Source organism: Drosophila albomicans, chromosome 3, assembly GCF_009650485.2.
Source record: "Drosophila albomicans strain 15112-1751.03 chromosome 3, ASM965048v2, whole genome shotgun sequence".
NCBI lineage: Eukaryota > Metazoa > Arthropoda > Insecta > Diptera > Drosophilidae > Drosophila > Drosophila albomicans.
The window spans coordinates 16570765-16588101 of NC_047629.2; the positions used below are offsets into that span (position 1 = coordinate 16570765).

The 17337-nt window shown below is 38.2% G+C and overlaps 1 protein-coding gene across 1 annotated transcript in view; it reads left to right on the forward strand.

The window, feature by feature from the left end:
* The window catches only part of LOC117568442 (diacylglycerol kinase 1), a 49918-nt gene that overhangs the window by 10741 nt on the left and 21840 nt on the right, over positions 1–17337 (forward strand). The window contains exons 3-7 of the mRNA XM_052004731.1: positions 5532–5613; positions 7833–7915; positions 13532–13730; positions 13924–14113; positions 14209–14390. Coding sequence (XP_051860691.1) covers positions 5538–5613; positions 7833–7915; positions 13532–13730; positions 13924–14113; positions 14209–14390 — 730 coding nt within the window. The 5' untranslated portion in view covers positions 5532–5537. The remainder of the gene's footprint in view (positions 1–5531; positions 5614–7832; positions 7916–13531; positions 13731–13923; positions 14114–14208; positions 14391–17337) is intronic.

Below are 17337 nucleotides of genomic sequence, written 5' to 3' on the forward strand. Positions count from 1 at the left end.
TCCCGCTCTTTTGTCTGGCGTCTGCCTGACAGTCTGGCTGTCTGTCTTAGGTCGCTGTCACGACGGTCTGTCCCGTCCTGTCCTGTCCTGTCAGTGTGTCGCCGCCTGATTGTGCATGACCAGCATTCGATAAAGCAGCTGAGCTCAAGCGCAATAACAATGACAATGAGCTTTTTCGCCCATTCGCTTTGGCAGCAGTTTTAGCCGCTTCATCTGCGCCTTTGACAGGCCGGAAGTGAACAGCACAAAGAGCATAAGATACGCAGTTAGAAGCGCGCTTCCTGTGCGCAGTTATTCTATATACATAATATTTTTACACAGTCGCCAGTTGTAAATTGCTGTTGTTGTTGTTGTTGTTGTCTGCACCTCTACTTTTAATTGTCACAGCTTGCTGTTGCTACTCTGCTCTGCTCTGCCACAGAAACAGACCAGAAACGACACCAGCTCAGCTTAACTGACAGTTTATGGCTGAGTTTAAGCCGTTTAACTGCGTGCTGCCACATGCAAAAAAAAAAAAGAACAAGCAAAAGTGCACAGCAAAAAACATTTCCATAAGCTGCTGGCCAAAAAGTTGTGTAGTTGTGTGTGTTTGAGTGTGGGCAAAAATTCATTCGTGGCATAAATCCATGATATATTGTCATTTGCTTAACCATGCAAGCAGCCAGCTGGAAGAAGATGCCGCAGTCCCAAAGGACAAAACCCCAAATACACTTTGGCTCCTGTGCACTCATCTAAAAACGAAATGAAATACACGCACACACACACACACACACACAGGAATAAATGCTGCTTTTGCTTTTCGCATTTATTTCTTCATGCTCTTGGCAATATGTTACATTACACACATTTGCATACATGCGTGTGTGTGCGTGTATGTGTGTGTGTGTGCGGAGAGAGACAATGGCAGTGCACACAACTGATAAACAATAATGTCAATTTCATGTAAGCAAATACGTATTCGGATGTAAAACACACAGTTTGCCAGCAAAAAGAACAAAATTCTGCATAGCAAAAAGGTATGATTGCAAATGTCTGTATATGCATGTGTGTGTGTACAGTTTTTTATGCATATTCAAATGCTTACACTTTGCGAAACATTGGAGAGAGAGCATAACACTCTTTATTGCAACGCAAGCTTAGAAAATAAGGTAAATATTATTTTCTTTTTAAATTAATTTCATTATTTATCTATTAGATTAAATTATTTGTAGAACTCTTACATCTAAACAGAATATGAAATGTAATTTTATATTTATTGTAGAGCGAAGTGAGTTTAGTTCTTCTATTTTAAAAAGAGTTCGAATTTAGAATTTAATTTAATAATCAATAGTATGTATGCAAAACAGAGAAGAGTCAAGTAAATTCAAAGCTTTTCATTTCTAAACATTAATTTTAAATTAATTCAATTTTTTCTCTATTAGATTACATTATATTTAGAATCCTTATGTTTAAATTAAATATGCATTTAAATGTAATTTAATATCTTTTTTAAAAAGTGAAGTGAGTTTATTATTTCTATTTAGGGCTTCCAAATTACTTTAGATTTAGAGCATTTCTCTCGATTAAATTAGTATTCTGCTACTGTAGGCAGCTTTAGCTAATGATTAATTTAAAAATTATTAACATAGACCATATGAAAACATGGTGAGAGATCCTTTTAATTAATCTTCCTATATGCATACATATTTTCAACAATGGTTCATTGCATTATAGTATGTCTAAATTGAGTACAATTATAAAATGTAAATTGATAACCAAAAATATGTAAAAATATATTCATTTTATGATATTTATTTGATAATTCTTGTAAATTACTTTTATTTTTCTATTAGATACAATTATTTATTTGAGTGCTTGGTTACTTCGAACAATTTACAATGTAATTCAATATTCAACAATATGTCAATCAATAAATTGAATGTGACAAAAATAAGCCTTTAAAGTGTATTTACTCATTTTGAATTCATTGCCACATATTTAGTAAGTGTGACGAGTTTATATTTGTTATTATTTATCTACCTTAAGTACATGCAATTTATATCCCTAGATTTGAGTTCGCATTAAAATTCATTTGCTGATTTGCACTTGTTCAAATAATTTATTCATCAAGTTTTTTGTTCCGCTCGATAGCAATTGATTGTGTTGAATAATTTAAGCGGAATTTTCAAATAATTCAAGACTTTAGCACAGGAAATAATTAAATGTTTATTTGGATGATGTCTAATGATGCTTTTTTCGAGGAAGCGCATTACTATTAAATCCAAATCCAAAGCGAATAAAATAAATACTAGAAAGCCGCAAGCACTTCATGAATTCCCCCAAAACGTTTTATGGATATTTGCAGATGGTGTTCAGTTTTTATCATTTCCATGCAAATATTTAGATTATTGTTTATAAACTGTGCGTGTGTTTATATCGAAATGCAAAACGTTGCGTGTTTTTTAAGTGTTGAGCTTTTTGGGGGTGTGGTTATTCAATTCATTACAATATTTTTTTCGAGCATTTACAATTAAATGCTTGCAAGTTTTTTCTTTTGCAATGTTTGCATTTAATTTGCATTCCCATTGGCAACTGTCAACGGCCAACAGATTTATTTGAATAAATCCGAATAAACTGCAAATCAAATAAAATGAATGTCGTCGAGTTACAATCAATGCAATATTGTCACATTTGATCGATTACAAGATACTCTTTGGGCCCTCATCCCTTTTCTCCTTTTCAATGTAGAGAAATCATCTTTGTTTTATTTTGTGTGTGGTTTAGCTGCTCACACTTTTAGCTATTCAAAATGTGGCTTTAATTTTAAATAAATTGCTGTTGGTGGTCGTTCTTGTTATTGGTAAATTAACTTGGTGCCCAATCACATTTATCCAATCACCACAAACCCATTAAAAGAAGCCGCAAAGTTGAATGCCACAAAGAGTCACAACAATATGCCGCTGCTTTATTTGATACACTTTTATTGCTGTTCTTATAAAATAAGCAAATACATATGCTAAAGCTGTTACGACTGGGAGATACCCTCAATTTAATAAAAACGTATTTTCATAAATAAATTGAGTGCCCAGACATACGAATAAAGTCAGAGTATACTATATTATTGGCACCAAGTTTGTGTAATGGTCACACTGCTAATAGAATGACAGATATCGATGTAGTCTATCGATAAATGCGAACTAGCGTTGTGCAGCAACTGCGTGATTATGCATTTATTTACCAATTTCTAATTTCATGCAATGCAAATTATATTTTCTTGTTATTAAAATAGAGTAAAATTGATTTAAAAAGAGCTTAAAATAATATATGCCAGCTAAACAGGGATTATTTCAAATCTAAGCAAGACAATTTTAATCTGCTGCTGCTAACAAATTCTCAAGCAAATATAGAATCCGATTAGTCTCTCGTCGAAGTGAATATATAACTGAAATGCTCTGATTTTGCTATATGTAGCAAACCTCAACATTTCATTCGGCAATGTCTGCGTATTATGATCTGTTCCGTTCTGCCGTGTGTATGTGTGGATATGCTGGCGCATAAAAAAGCGCTTCACTGTGTTGGACATTTATATGTTAGATTTAATGGCTATTTTGTTTGGGCTAAAACAATAAGAGCACCAAGTTCTTTTCTATTTTATTTTTTAACACACGCAATACATTTTATCAAACAAAAGCCAGCACAGAGGGAAGAGACCAGGAGACGAGCAGCTCGTAAAAAGGACAAACACATTCGAGAGCCATTTTCATTTCGTTTTCCATGCTGATACCGCTGCTGCTGCTGCTGCTGCTGTCTTTGAGGCTTATTGTATGCGAATTACATGCTCAGAATGGCGCATACAACAACGCATAATCTAATAATATTTTATGGCCAATGGGCCTCATAATGGCCAGCATAGTAGTCGCAGCCATAGCCGTAGTAGACACTTGAAAGTCCGTTGAACCCGCAGAGGACGATCAATAAATAAGCAATGGCTAAAATGGAAATCTCAGTCGTCTGTATGTGAATTTTCTACTCTTATTGTGGGCGACGTCATCAATTTGCTTGACTTTTCATACATAAGCTTTCTGTTCTTTCTTCCCAATTGAGCTTGGCACATTAACGCCGCAATTAAGAATGTTTATTGTTGCGCATACGCCATGTATGCGCCGTTTGGCACTGTGTTTTATTTATTGCTTTGCAATGCAATATTCAGTTCTATTTCTTTTATTGTTTGGCATTTTCATTAGTTGGCAACACAGTAAAAACTTTTAATACGCACACAAAAGCGTCCTTGTTGAATTGAGGGAAACAGGAGAAGCAATCAAGAGGATGAGGGTGAGGGAGAGGGAGGAGTGCCAAATGAGCGTAAGTGAGCTGTAAATAATGACTACTGTCAGGCATTGAGTGTGGAACTATATTACTAGACAGTACATTAGAGTGTGGGAGCGTATTTGTATTTTAGTGTCTCACATTGTTTTATTGTCGCACACATTGAGAACACACACACACACACAGACATAATATAAACACACACATGAAATGAGACGTGAGCAATACAAACGACAATGTTCTCGGCCACAAGACGAAATGATAATTCAGTCAATCAGTTGATACATTTTGGATTTGGAATAGTGATCTAAATATAGCTGAGTCGAGCAAGTCGAAGCGAATGTAGAGACAAAAGCTTTATAAAAATATTTGTGAAATGAATAAATGCCAAAAGGCCGAAGCGTAAAAATAAACGAAACGCGCTCGCATCGCATCGCAAATTGAGAACGCGCAAAATACAAATGCAACAAGACAAACAAACAACAACTGAAATATATAAACATTTCGGCGGGAGTCCAATTATCAGTCTATCACTTGGGCACCTGCCCCCACGGGGCGTGTGTCGTTCTCATATATGTATGTGTGGGTGTAGAATGCGAGGGACAAGTGTGGGTATGTGTGGGTGTCTCTGTGTGTTTGCGACTATTCCCTAGTTGCCATCAAACAGCGCAAAGACGAATGACATGCGCCACATCAGATGACGCCACGGATATGACGAAGCACACTTAACGTACTATGACGAGGTAGAGGGCAGAAGGAGGCAGCTGAGGAAGGTCATTATCGATTATCAAAATCAAACATAATTATGGCTAAGCTCATGAACAAAAAATCATGTCGATGTCCTCAAACTTCCTGTTGTTTCTAGTTTAGAAAATATCTAAAAATACAAATCAATTTATGTTCTCTCTCTCTGTGCAGATTGAATGCGTATAAGTGTGAGTGCGTGTAAACATGTGTGTGTGTGTGTGCCAGAGGTCTGCCAAACAGTTTTTCAGCAATTTAGTTTTGATTGGCTATCACTGGGGGGCACGTCCCAAAAGCCCTGAATTTCCTATTTGTACTCGTATTGGTGTGTTGAAATGAATCATTTTACATTTGCATATGGTAAAAGGTAATAAATTATGCCACAAACTCACACACACAAACACACTCATACATTTTGTAGTTGTATTTGTTTGGCCAAGAGCGCATTACAATTTGTCTTCATTTTTATTGCATACTTTCAGGCAAATATGAATATTGGCATTGCACACAAATGGGATAAATTATCGCCGCGCGAGTTTTTGCAGCTACAGGAATTGGCCTCATGTAAGTGCAACAATCTATATACATATATATATATACACAATTATGACGGTATTGTTCATCAATGCGTGCGGCTTTGGGTTCAAATTGAATTGGCTTCTCATTTGCCAGCAGCAGCAGCAGCATCAATAGCATAATGCAATTTGCATTTACTCTGTGTGGATTTATTGAATTTACAATTGTGCTGTGGCACTCGCATTTCATTAATAAGCAACTCTTGCAACATTGGAACTTTTGCAACAATATTCAAGTTACGCACAGCGTGCGGAAACCTCAATAATGATGTGCGAGAGTTTCAAGTCAAACTTGATACTGAAGCAAATGCTGAGGCTTCTTCCATTGCTGATGCTGTTACTGCTGCTGATGATGATGATGATGATGATGATGCGTTGGCATCTTTGTGCAGCAGCTTTTCGATATACTTTAGTCTGTCTGTTTGGTAATCCCAGCTGCAGCTCAAGCCAAATGCTTCTCCCTGACATTCTAAAGTAGTTACCTGTGTGTTACTCGAAATTTGGCTTTGGCTTTCAACTCAAACCGGATATTGCACTGGCTAAAGGTTGCTTTCAGCTCTCGCACTTACTTCGCCCATATAACTAAGTCCACTTGTCTGTGTGCGGCTTTTAAAGGCTCTCCATTTCACTCTCCCAACACCTCCTCCTCCTCCTTCTCCGCTCCTCTTAAAGTATGTTGGACTGCACTTTCTGGGAGAGTGTGATTAAAAATTGTGTGTGTGTACTCTCACTGTCGTAGTAATAACAATCGAGGCTGTCAAGCACAGCAGAGCACAGACACTAATATGAAGCGCCTTCTGGGTGTGGCACTTTTGCTATTAAAGTGCTCATCGAGTGGTTTCGACTGCCGAGTGTCAACGACAACGACAACGACAGCTGTGCAAGTGCAAGTACTCGCAACAACACTCACAATTCACTGCGGTTGCAGCTGCCCGCTTTATATGTGTGAGTGTGATTGTCGTATATTCATTAACTTAATAAAATGCTGCGGCAACTGCAACTGCCACAATTTGGGGCACATCAAGTGTGACTGCAAAAACATTTGTTTGTGGTCTGCAAATGTCCAACTGACCGCGCACTAAACTAAAACTAACTTTGTTTCCATTAGTTAATTATGGCTAGAGCTTTGCATACTCACCTGACGCAGCTGTCGTTTAACCCACTTCCGGTTGGCGCACTTAAGGCGTCGATTAAATTGGCGCCAGCGGAGCAATTGTCGCTTGTGTCCACGCTGGAGCACAGTGGACACATTTTCAGTTTGAACGCAACAAAAATGGAGAGCTTAGTAGACAGAATATAAATTACAAATTATTAATTTAAAATTTTTAAATAATATCACTACATAAATAATATAATATTATCGTTAAGATGTACCCAATATATATATATCCGAAATATACTACATATGTAGTATAAAAATATACTACTGCATTAAAAATATACTATGCAGAAAAAATATTGTAAACTTTAAATAAGGCAGGCAATAAAAATAACTTAATCTAACCAAAACAGGATATATCATCTTTAAAATATACAGAATACATATATCCAAAATGTACTGAAATTTAACAATATACATAGGTAATATAAAAATATACCACTGCATTAAAAATGTACTATATAGAAACAAATATTCCAAACTTTCAATAAGACAGGCAATAAAATAATTTAAGCTAACCTAAACAGACTCTATCATCTTTAAAATATACTGAATATGTATACCCAGAATATACTGAAATATACCAATATGCATAAGTAGTATAAAAATATACCACGGCATTAAAAATGTACTATACAGAAAAATGTATTGCATACTTTAACCAAAGCAATTACAACCCGACAGCTGCAACCTGTTTTTGCCATATAATTTTTTTTTATGAAAATATAGATTAAATTAAATATATTCAATACTGCTTATCTTACTAGCACACTTAAAGCTTGTTAGTTAGTTTTGACGCATTAAAAGAAGTCAGTTTAGCAACCCAATGAATTCGTATATCTTATATGCATTGAGTATAAAATAAGGATTCAATTAAATATATTTCATGCAGCTTATCTTTCTAACACACTCAAGTCTACTTAGTCTCAAAATAAACCCAAAACATAAACCCAAAACAATTTCCTCATTTAATACATAAATTGTAATTTTATGCTTTATCTTATTATTATTATTTTTTTTTTGTTGTTCTTTGTTTTTATTTATGGCAGATTCGACGCGTAAGCTGCAGGATGTGCTCCAGGAGTTTTGTGCGCCAAGTGCGACGGCCACGCCCAAATGCATACCAGATGGGGTAAGTGAACAGCAAGAGCAGATTACATTTATCTTTTATGGAAATATGTACACTTGTATATGTTCTGGCAAATTTAATGTGCCAGCTCGCTTCAATTTTCCAATTAATTCACATAAAGTAAGCGACGAGGCATCGCTGTCCGAGTCCGTGTCGGAGTCCGAGGCGGAGAGTGAGGAATGAGGAGTCAAGACCCAAGAACTGAGACCCGCTTCAAGGTAGTTGGACAGAAGACAAGTCAAGGTTGCCGTTGCCGTTACCGATTACAACGATTAGGGCTTAGGGTTACAGTTACATACATACATAAGTATTTTTGACTAAGCCCCAGATATATCTACTTGTATACTAAGCATTTAAAGTGAGCTCAAGGCTCTATTGTAAGCTGATGAAAGACGAGCCAAATCCAAAGACCAACTAAGAGTAAGAGCCAAAACTCGAATCACACCAACACAACTGACAAGGATACGGGCCAAAGCCAAACTCCTGTCGTTTTGTCTGTCTACTATGCCAGTGCTTTGTGCTCTCTCTCTCCCTCTCAGTCTCTGAATGCATTTTGTATCGCAAAAACGAAGTGAAAGATTGAAAGTAAATCTTCTTATACATACAATAAATCACAGGCATTTTTCAAGTTTACGCCTGAATGCCACAAATTGAAATCAAGTCAGAGAGAAGCAAAACTAAACTTTTGCCATAGAACATAGGGGCGAACGGACAGGTTGATGTTATATTAAATTGAAAACACACACAGACACACACACAACATTATCAATTTGTGCCAAGAAAGGAAAAGCTTCCGATTACCTGGCAACCATAATTTAAGCAAAATTCAAGTTTCCACTTTTCGGGCCATCAACAAATGTGCCAGCAGACAAATTAATAACTTGGGGGACCAAAACACATATACAATTACGAACCCACCAGCACAGGCAAACGAACAACAATATAGATGGACAGAAATTTGTATTTCAATTAACCTCGAGTTTCGAATATCTGAAATATGAATTTGAAGCTCTTTAGCATTATGCTTTGTGTAGTTAATGCTTTAAATATTAATGCATTAATAACATGTTGTCAAATTTAATTCATTAACAATACATTACCATACACTGACAGCTACTCACACAGCCACACACACAGACCCGCCGCACACACACACACACATAATGCAATCAAATTGAGCAAATAGACAGAACACTCAACACGAGGCGCACCGAGAATGATCCATGTTTGTGTGTTGAGCAGCAGCGCATTGGGTTTGCAATTTGTTGTCAAATCTACTCAGCCATGCTCATTTAACCTCAATACGAATGCAAACAGGACACTACACACACACACACACAGAGACAGAAGTAGACAGAAAATGTTATTCGCTCGCATTGGGACTGTGTATCTTTTGGCAGTGTAACGAAATGGAAAAAAGTATAATTAAGTTTGTTCTGTTTCTGTGCATCGTACCCACACACACACACACATACACTCGCTCACCTACACCTACACACTCAAACACACAAATACATATTTAGTCAACAATTTGATGGGAAGTGAATATTTTTTTAAGCTTTTACTGCATTCACTTTGATATTGAACACGTTCGACAGACACTACGAAAAATGGAATATCTCGTTTCTATTTGGTTCTCCCTTTCACACCCTCCTCACCTCTCCCCTTAAAAGTTCGCACTTTTTGGTGCACTACAAATATGTTTGGTATAAATTTGTTGCTGCTGGATTTAACGCGCTGAAAGTAATTCCACTAAATATTCCATCAAATGAAAAGGAAGCAAAGTGCCATGTTATGTAGAAGCTGTTTCAACTGCCAGCTAACTAAATCCAGTTTTGGCCATACGAACTTACTATATATGTATGTTAGTTAGTATGTTACGTGCGTTTGCCAGTTGGCTAAAATCAAACTGAAAGCGTACTTTTCTTTTTATACCCGACATGTATAAAGGATATATATTCATGATTAGCAAAAAACGCCTAAACTTTTCGAGTCTAGATTGAACAATCTGGTCTATTTTGTCATTTATAGTATAACGCTATACTGTTTTAGTATGTTTTTGGTATATTAATTTGAAAATGTTATCCATATACCACCTAAAGTTTTCGGAATATTGAAGTAAAGCTTTTCATATATTATATTTTAGTCTATAAACCATATATAGTTTTTGGTTTTTTTTTAGTATATTAGAATGAACCACTTTTATCCCTGTCGGCTTTCGCACTGTTTTCACTTTATTGAGAATGGATAGCGGGTATCTTAACGTCAAGCACACTCGTCTACAGCTTTTTCACTTGTTTTTTCATACCATGGAAACCAAACTCAGGCTTAAGTGAAGTTGTATGTGGCTCTCAACTTTATTGTACGTTTATTAGAAGTTGGTTTAGTGCAGGATATTTGAGAATGTCACCCGCATTTGTAGTTTGCGTACATTTTTTATGAAAAGCTGCTTATATGGCTGCTTGGTCGCCTCGCAAAACGCTTGAGGTTGCTTTCAGTTGCGTTTTCTGTTGCTGTTGCTGTTTCAGCTCCTTCTACAATTTCAGCTTGAACGCTTCAATTAAGTTAATTAAAAGGCAACTGCTCATGGCTGATGTTGAAGTGACTTGTTGTTATTGTTGTTCTTGTTGTTTTTTACTGTTCAGAAGCTGTTGAAGCTTGAAGCGATTGGCTTTGCCATTGAGTTATGTTGTCGTCGTCCTCTGACTTGATGAAATACTGTAAATTTATTTGAGTCGTCTTTGAGGCGGGTCTTGCTCATGTTTTCCTAATGCCCAGCATAATGAATCAGTTGAGAGAGTATCGAAGCAGCAGCAAATGCTGCAAACTGAGCTGCTTGTCAAATCGCCGGCAGCTGAAAGCGGAATTAACAACATTACATCAGCGACATTGAATCCAAGCTCAGCTTTCCTCCATTTTCCCCTGCGGCTGCTGTGTTTAATATGTAATTTCAGTATGTCAAGCTGCTGCTGCTGATGATGCTGCTTCTGGTGTACTTAACTCAAGTGCAAGGCACTGCGATGGCTTGGCTCAAGCAGAGCTAATCCCGCATTGCTCCACATTTGCCATTGTTGCACAATGCGCAGCAATGAAAATGCATTTTCCGCTGACAATGGAAATTTATTTTCGGGAGAGGAATGCGCACATTTGTTGTCTGTGCAGATATCAAATGTGATTTGCACTGTGGGTTACGTGGCGTATACATAATTTACGCATAGCCAGCACCGAAAAGTATGCTATGCTCTGTGTTCGTACATAATGCATGCAAAGCGCAGATTATACTCATGGATGACTTGCCATGGCATGCGGAGAAGGAGGAGGAGGTGGACGAGGAGGTGTGAGTGTGCAGCGTATGATAAACTGGTCAAATGGCCCAAAAGCGCGACACGCTCGTGTGATTATCAGCGCCCGTATGTGTGTGTGACTGTAATGGATATCACGCATACGCACTGTTCTCTCAGCCCCTCAATATGCTTGAATATTTATTCATTAAACCACGCGCTCACGCATAACGGCACTCACACACACACACACTGGAATGACACCAAAACTAGAGAAGCACAACGGATTTTTAGGGGCAATTGCGTGGAGCCTAAAGAGGCTGCTGCCTCAGCAGTGTTTGAGAATCTCTCTCATTTGCTGTTGCTGTTGCTGCTGCTTTCGCACGCGTATCTCGTTGCTTGCTAAATAAATTTTGTTAACGCAATTCGCGTGCCATTATTATAGTGAGAGTGTGTGTGTGCGAGTGTGAATGAGTGTGTTATACAATATGCCTTCACTATTTCTGCCGCTGCTGCTGTTGTATCACACACTAAGCGTGTCGTTGCTATTTGCGCTTGGCTCTTTAAGTCATTCCGCTATTGCTCTTCTTGCTGCCAGTTTGGTGTTGTTCTTGTCTTTGCTTTGCTTTTGTTTCTGTTTGCGCTGTAGTCGTAATATAAATTTCCATTTGCCTGTATTCAGTTTCATTATGGCCCATGCCCAACACCAAAGTGCCAGCCTCAATCCCAGTTTCGTTCCCAATCCTCTCTCCTTCTCCTTCTCCCACTTTCATTTCTCTTCCCATCCTGGGACGAGTCGAGAGCTAAGTAAACTCCAACCTCGGTATATTCTTAATGTTGTCGGGACTGTCATATATTTTGTTTTATGCACGAAATTTAAAACGCCGAAGTAACCAAGCAACCAAGCAGTCGAGCAGCATCTTTGGCATGCACTAGATTGTGTGGCTCATTATAACGATGATAATAATGATAATGCCGCCTTTCTATAAAGCGTTTTGTGGCATCTACTCTATCCACGCAATATTCAAAGAGAGCGTATCGGTTGATACTGAAATGGGAAATTAAAATATATGCTTAAAGACTTAAGACTAAACATTTTAAATTAATGGAGTAGCTTACATTTTGTAATTCTGCGTTGGCAAATTTATTCCATGTTTACTTAATTTCGTTATATATTCACATTAGACTGACTTTATTAGATATAAATAGATTTTGGTTTTAAAAACAATAATAAAAGTAATACAAATTGAACAGGTTATTTAGTGAGAAGTAAAATGAACTCAGAAATTAGAATATTCATTTAAAGGATATTTTATTAATGGTTCAGCTTAAAGAGTGCATCTAGTTTTCAGATCTTCTATAGGTTGTTTTAATATACATAAATCTGCAGCAACCGTTTATTAGAAAATGCTATTAATAGATTATATAAATATAGTATATTTATTTGTTTATAGTGTCCCACAAAGTGTAATTGTGTTTAAGTGCAAAGTCTTATTCAAATTTGCTCTTTTTATGCAGGGTATCTGTTAGTTGAACACTTACTATTTGCTTATAAATTGGTCTTATGTTCGCTTCATTCGCTCGTTTTCCAATTAACGGTTTGTGCCCCACTCTGCGCCGAACACGCGTAATGTCTGTTGCACAATGCCGCAGCATCGGAGTCCTTGATTAACTGTCGTCATAGGCATAACCGCAGTAACGAGTAACGAGAGCAAGTAACGAGTAGCGAGTAAACCCATAACTGGTTACTGATAAATGATAACTGGAAAATTGAGAATGGAGAATGGTTATATTGTAAGAGGCTTATATCGTCATTTATGCTTATACAACAAGGCATCCTTCACTCTACAGTGCGTGTGTATGAGTGTGTGTGTGCGTGTGTGTGGAGGCTGCGTGGCAAGTATGTCTATCAATGTCAGTGCGTTGTTGTATTGACAATACGTAGCTACACGTGCTGTTGACATGTAATTCAGCCAGAGGTTCCAGTGTCACTCTTCAAGGCCTATTGTGGAGACCATTGTGGCTTTGCCAGCCAGCTATCCTGTCTCCTCCTTTCCATTGCCTCCCACTGACTGCTCGCCTGAAAGTTGTTGTGAGTGCACAAAAATAAAACTGCGGTAGATCCTCAAAGGACATTTACAGTCACGTACATGACGCAAGGCAACCGAAATCACGGAGAATTATATAACCATTTTTGCTATTTGGGCTCTGTGCATCAAATAATTACAAATTCTACAAGCATCGACTATATGAAACCAATTTTAAAGTTCTAATTTAAAACACTCTCACACTCTCTCTCTTTTATCTCTCTTTCTCTCTTTATCGGTATGTGCGACAGGACATTGATTTCGATGGCTTTCGGCGGTTTTTGGACGCGTTTCTGGACTGCGAGACACCGCTGGACTTGGCCAAGCATTTGTTCGTGTCGTTCCTTAAGCCAAATGTCACCCAGGCACAGCTGCATGGCAAGGCGCTCAATCAAATGGCGGCCATTAGCAGCACCGCCGCCTGTGCCCCAGTCACGTCCCATACGAAGGGTAAGACTTATGCTTTGCTGGATACCACACATCCGCATCCACATCCGAATTCACATCCGAATCCACATCCATATTCATTTTCTGTCGCTGGTCACGGAGATGGATGTGAATGTGGCTGCGCAAAAGAGAACCAAGCAAAAGTCAGTTTAATAATTGCAGCACATTTCTCTTTTGTGGGGGGGTTTGTAATTAGGCTCCATACCGAACATCAACAGCATTGCCGAACTGATGCCACAATGCAGCATTGTTGGCACTGGCGATGCCCCAAATCAGGCCCAGGCACGCACCAGCTTTGTGGACAAAATCCATGGCATTACGGACAAGTTGCAGCACTCTTTGGCTCTCGGTGGCCATTTGACACATGATCCCAGCAAGACAGGCAAGTATAACTTCGTGTGTGTGCGAGTGTATTTCGTCATTTTTGCGAAACACTTTAATTGTGTCTTTGTGTGTGTGTGTTTGTTCTTTTTGCAGGCAGTGTGCATCCAATGTTGACAGTGACGCCGAGTCCATTGGCCAGTGGGCCGAGCATGTTCCAGGCGAACAACGCCGCCCGTCGTTCGGTTGACTCGAGTCCATCGCACTCGCAGACGAACCACTCGCAAATGTCGCGCAATTCCTCGAAGAAGAGCAACAATTCCGTTAATTGCAAAATTGATAGTGAGTATTAATTAGATTCGAGTGGGTGCACAGGGGAAATGAGGGGAATGAGGTGGGCAGGGGAAGGCGACATCATCGACAATTGAGAAATGAGAAAATTACACACAGCATATGAGTTACAGTTCGTCATTGAGTTAGAGCTTCAATTAGGCGGCCATTGTGCACAGCATACAGGCCAAGTCAACTGCAATTAGCCAACTGTGGGCGTGGTTAACAGTGTGGGCAGTGGGGGCTCAATGGGCTGTGGCTTGCCTCAAAACTTACTTATAGATTGGGTTTACAGGAGAGAAACAGAAACAGGAAGAGCGTGAGGAGTATGCAAATTGTACGCGGCATCTTGAGAATTTCAATTGCAGCAGCTGCAAGCATTTGCAACTGTCAGCGTTGCGGCTGTCACTTGTAAACTGATTACTTTGGCGACAGACAGCTCGACATCGTGGCAGTCAGGACAGCTTTACAGCCAATTCAGATGCAAAATTGCATGGCATTTGCCACGCAGCACGCGCATAATAAATGAGCAAAAGGAAGACAGCAGCGTTGAATAAGATTGAGACGGAGACGGAGAGAGAGATGGAGACAGAGACTGAGACAGTAGTTACAACCTATACCCAAGTAATCCAAGATCCCAAAACCCGAGTCCAATTACCGACTGACAGGCAAAGAGGGACAAAGAAAGAGAGGGGGAGAGAGAGAGTCTCCCCTCGCTTTATTCGTTGTTTACTAAAGCAAATCGAAAAGTTTTGGCTTACTTACTAATTAGTGAATGGAGCCCCAACTAGAGGTAAACACAAATCCGCAGCGCTAATTCGTGAGTGCAAGAGTTCATAAATTATGCAAAAATGGCGAGCAAATGCCGAAGCTCAACTGAAAACTGAGTCCTAAAAACCGACCCAAACAAGTGGAGACAAAAGTTACGACAAAAGACGAAACAGCAAAAGAGCAAGCAAAAGCGGAAATGGAAGTGCTGGCATAACAAAAACAAGCCAAATACTTTAGCAGGCCGTACTGTAAGATATCTTATAAGACTCACTAAATAATCATGTAATCTCTAACAGATTACACTAAACACATTGATGTGGAGTGTGATTCGTAAGAAAATGCAAAGAAGGTCATTCTATTAGATTTAGAATATTCTATATTTATGGGACACATGAAAGTTAACAAGAAAAAAAGCTAAGAAAAAGAATAATTAAATAAATAACTACGAAAAAAAATTTATGAAAACTTGATGAAAAAATAACTATTATTATTAATATTTTATTGAAATAACAAATACAATTCCTTATTGCAATTCCATGATCAAGAGCGACTAATGCATTCAGTTAAATAACTAAAATAACAAAAATATATGAATGTATACAAAATATAACAAATAATTCAAATTTATTTTACTGTATATAGAAAAATCTAAGATCATTTTTCAAATGTTTTATTCATGACACTACACTACACTACTACACTATACTACAAATAATTCCTTTAGCAAATACGATAATTAAATAATTAAAGTTTGGTTTATTTCGTTCCGGCATTTTTAGGGTAATCTAAAGTACTCTCAAGTCTTTCTCATGCGTTTAAAAATACAACAAACCTTTTCTTAAGCAAATACGCTAATTAAATACTGGGTCAGCTGGTCACTTATCAACCCTCGTCAAAAACTTTAGCAGGGTATTCATTAGGGCAGGCGCCAATGTCTTAGATCATGTCGTAAATCAACGCCCAATTAGAGCATTTTTGCATTTTCTCAAAGTGCGCCGCGCCAATGCGTAAAATTAACATTCATTGCTTTCCGCACACAAACACACACACCTACAGACACAACAAGTACACATACTGGCATACAGTAGAAAATTCACGCCTAAAAGTATGCTACGAAAAGTTATTTCACTGGCTTCGTTTGCAGCTCCTCCTTCCGATGCTGCTGCCTTTTCTACTTCCCGATTCCATTGCTGTTTCTACAGCTACAGTTCTTTCTGCTGTGGCCAGTGTTCCTCTTAGGATGCTGATGCTGATGCTGCTTCGTATTCGCCATTTGGTTTCATTCATTTCGCTTCGTTTGAAATGTGCACGAATGATTAATGAACGTAAATTTCATTTCATTTTTTTCTCTTTTTGCGTTCATTCTTTTTTCGTTTTGTATGTGTGTGTTTTTTTTTTTTCTTTTTGCCTTTTGTTTTCCATTGCTTTTTGTTCGGCCTGTCGTTTCACGCATTTTAGCAGCAATTGTGAGGCTGTCTCCCTTTCGCTCACTCTCTCACTCTCTCTCTCCCTCTCTCACTTCGAACGTCCTTTGTCCTCATTTATGCCCGAACTGGGGAAAAATTGCGTTTGGGAAAAAAGGCAAAGAACAACAACAAACAATATGAGCACTGTGTGCCTTCCTTTTTTGCCAGAGCATTGCTATTAGCATTATATATTAAGTAAGTAAAACATGGCATAGGCTTTCCGCTCATTCCCCTTCACCGCATCTGACCCCTCTGCGCTCAATGTGTGTGGGCGCTGTAAGCGCTAATTGGATTAGTTTTGCTTTGGTTTTTTTCCCACATACATTCTGCATACATTCTATATACATACATATATATTTTATTTCGCTGTGTGCTCAGCAAATTAAATTTATTGGCTGAAATGCGTTGACATTGATCAGAACGCACACACACAGAAATATACGTATGTTCGTGTGTGTATGTGTGTGTGTGTGTGTGTGTGTGTAATTGATGCATTCATCAAGCGACAAATTGTTTGCTCTGGCCAAAGATAAAGACAAAGAGCAAAAGTCTGTCCTGGGCAAGTCTCATTTAGTTATTAATATGAAATGTAAATATTAACCAATGCTTAGGCCACACTCGACGCATATATTAGCATTTATTGGCAAACTACTCCTAATGCCATTCATCGAAATGTAAACATAATTAGCTGAAATACCACACACACACACATACAGACAAGC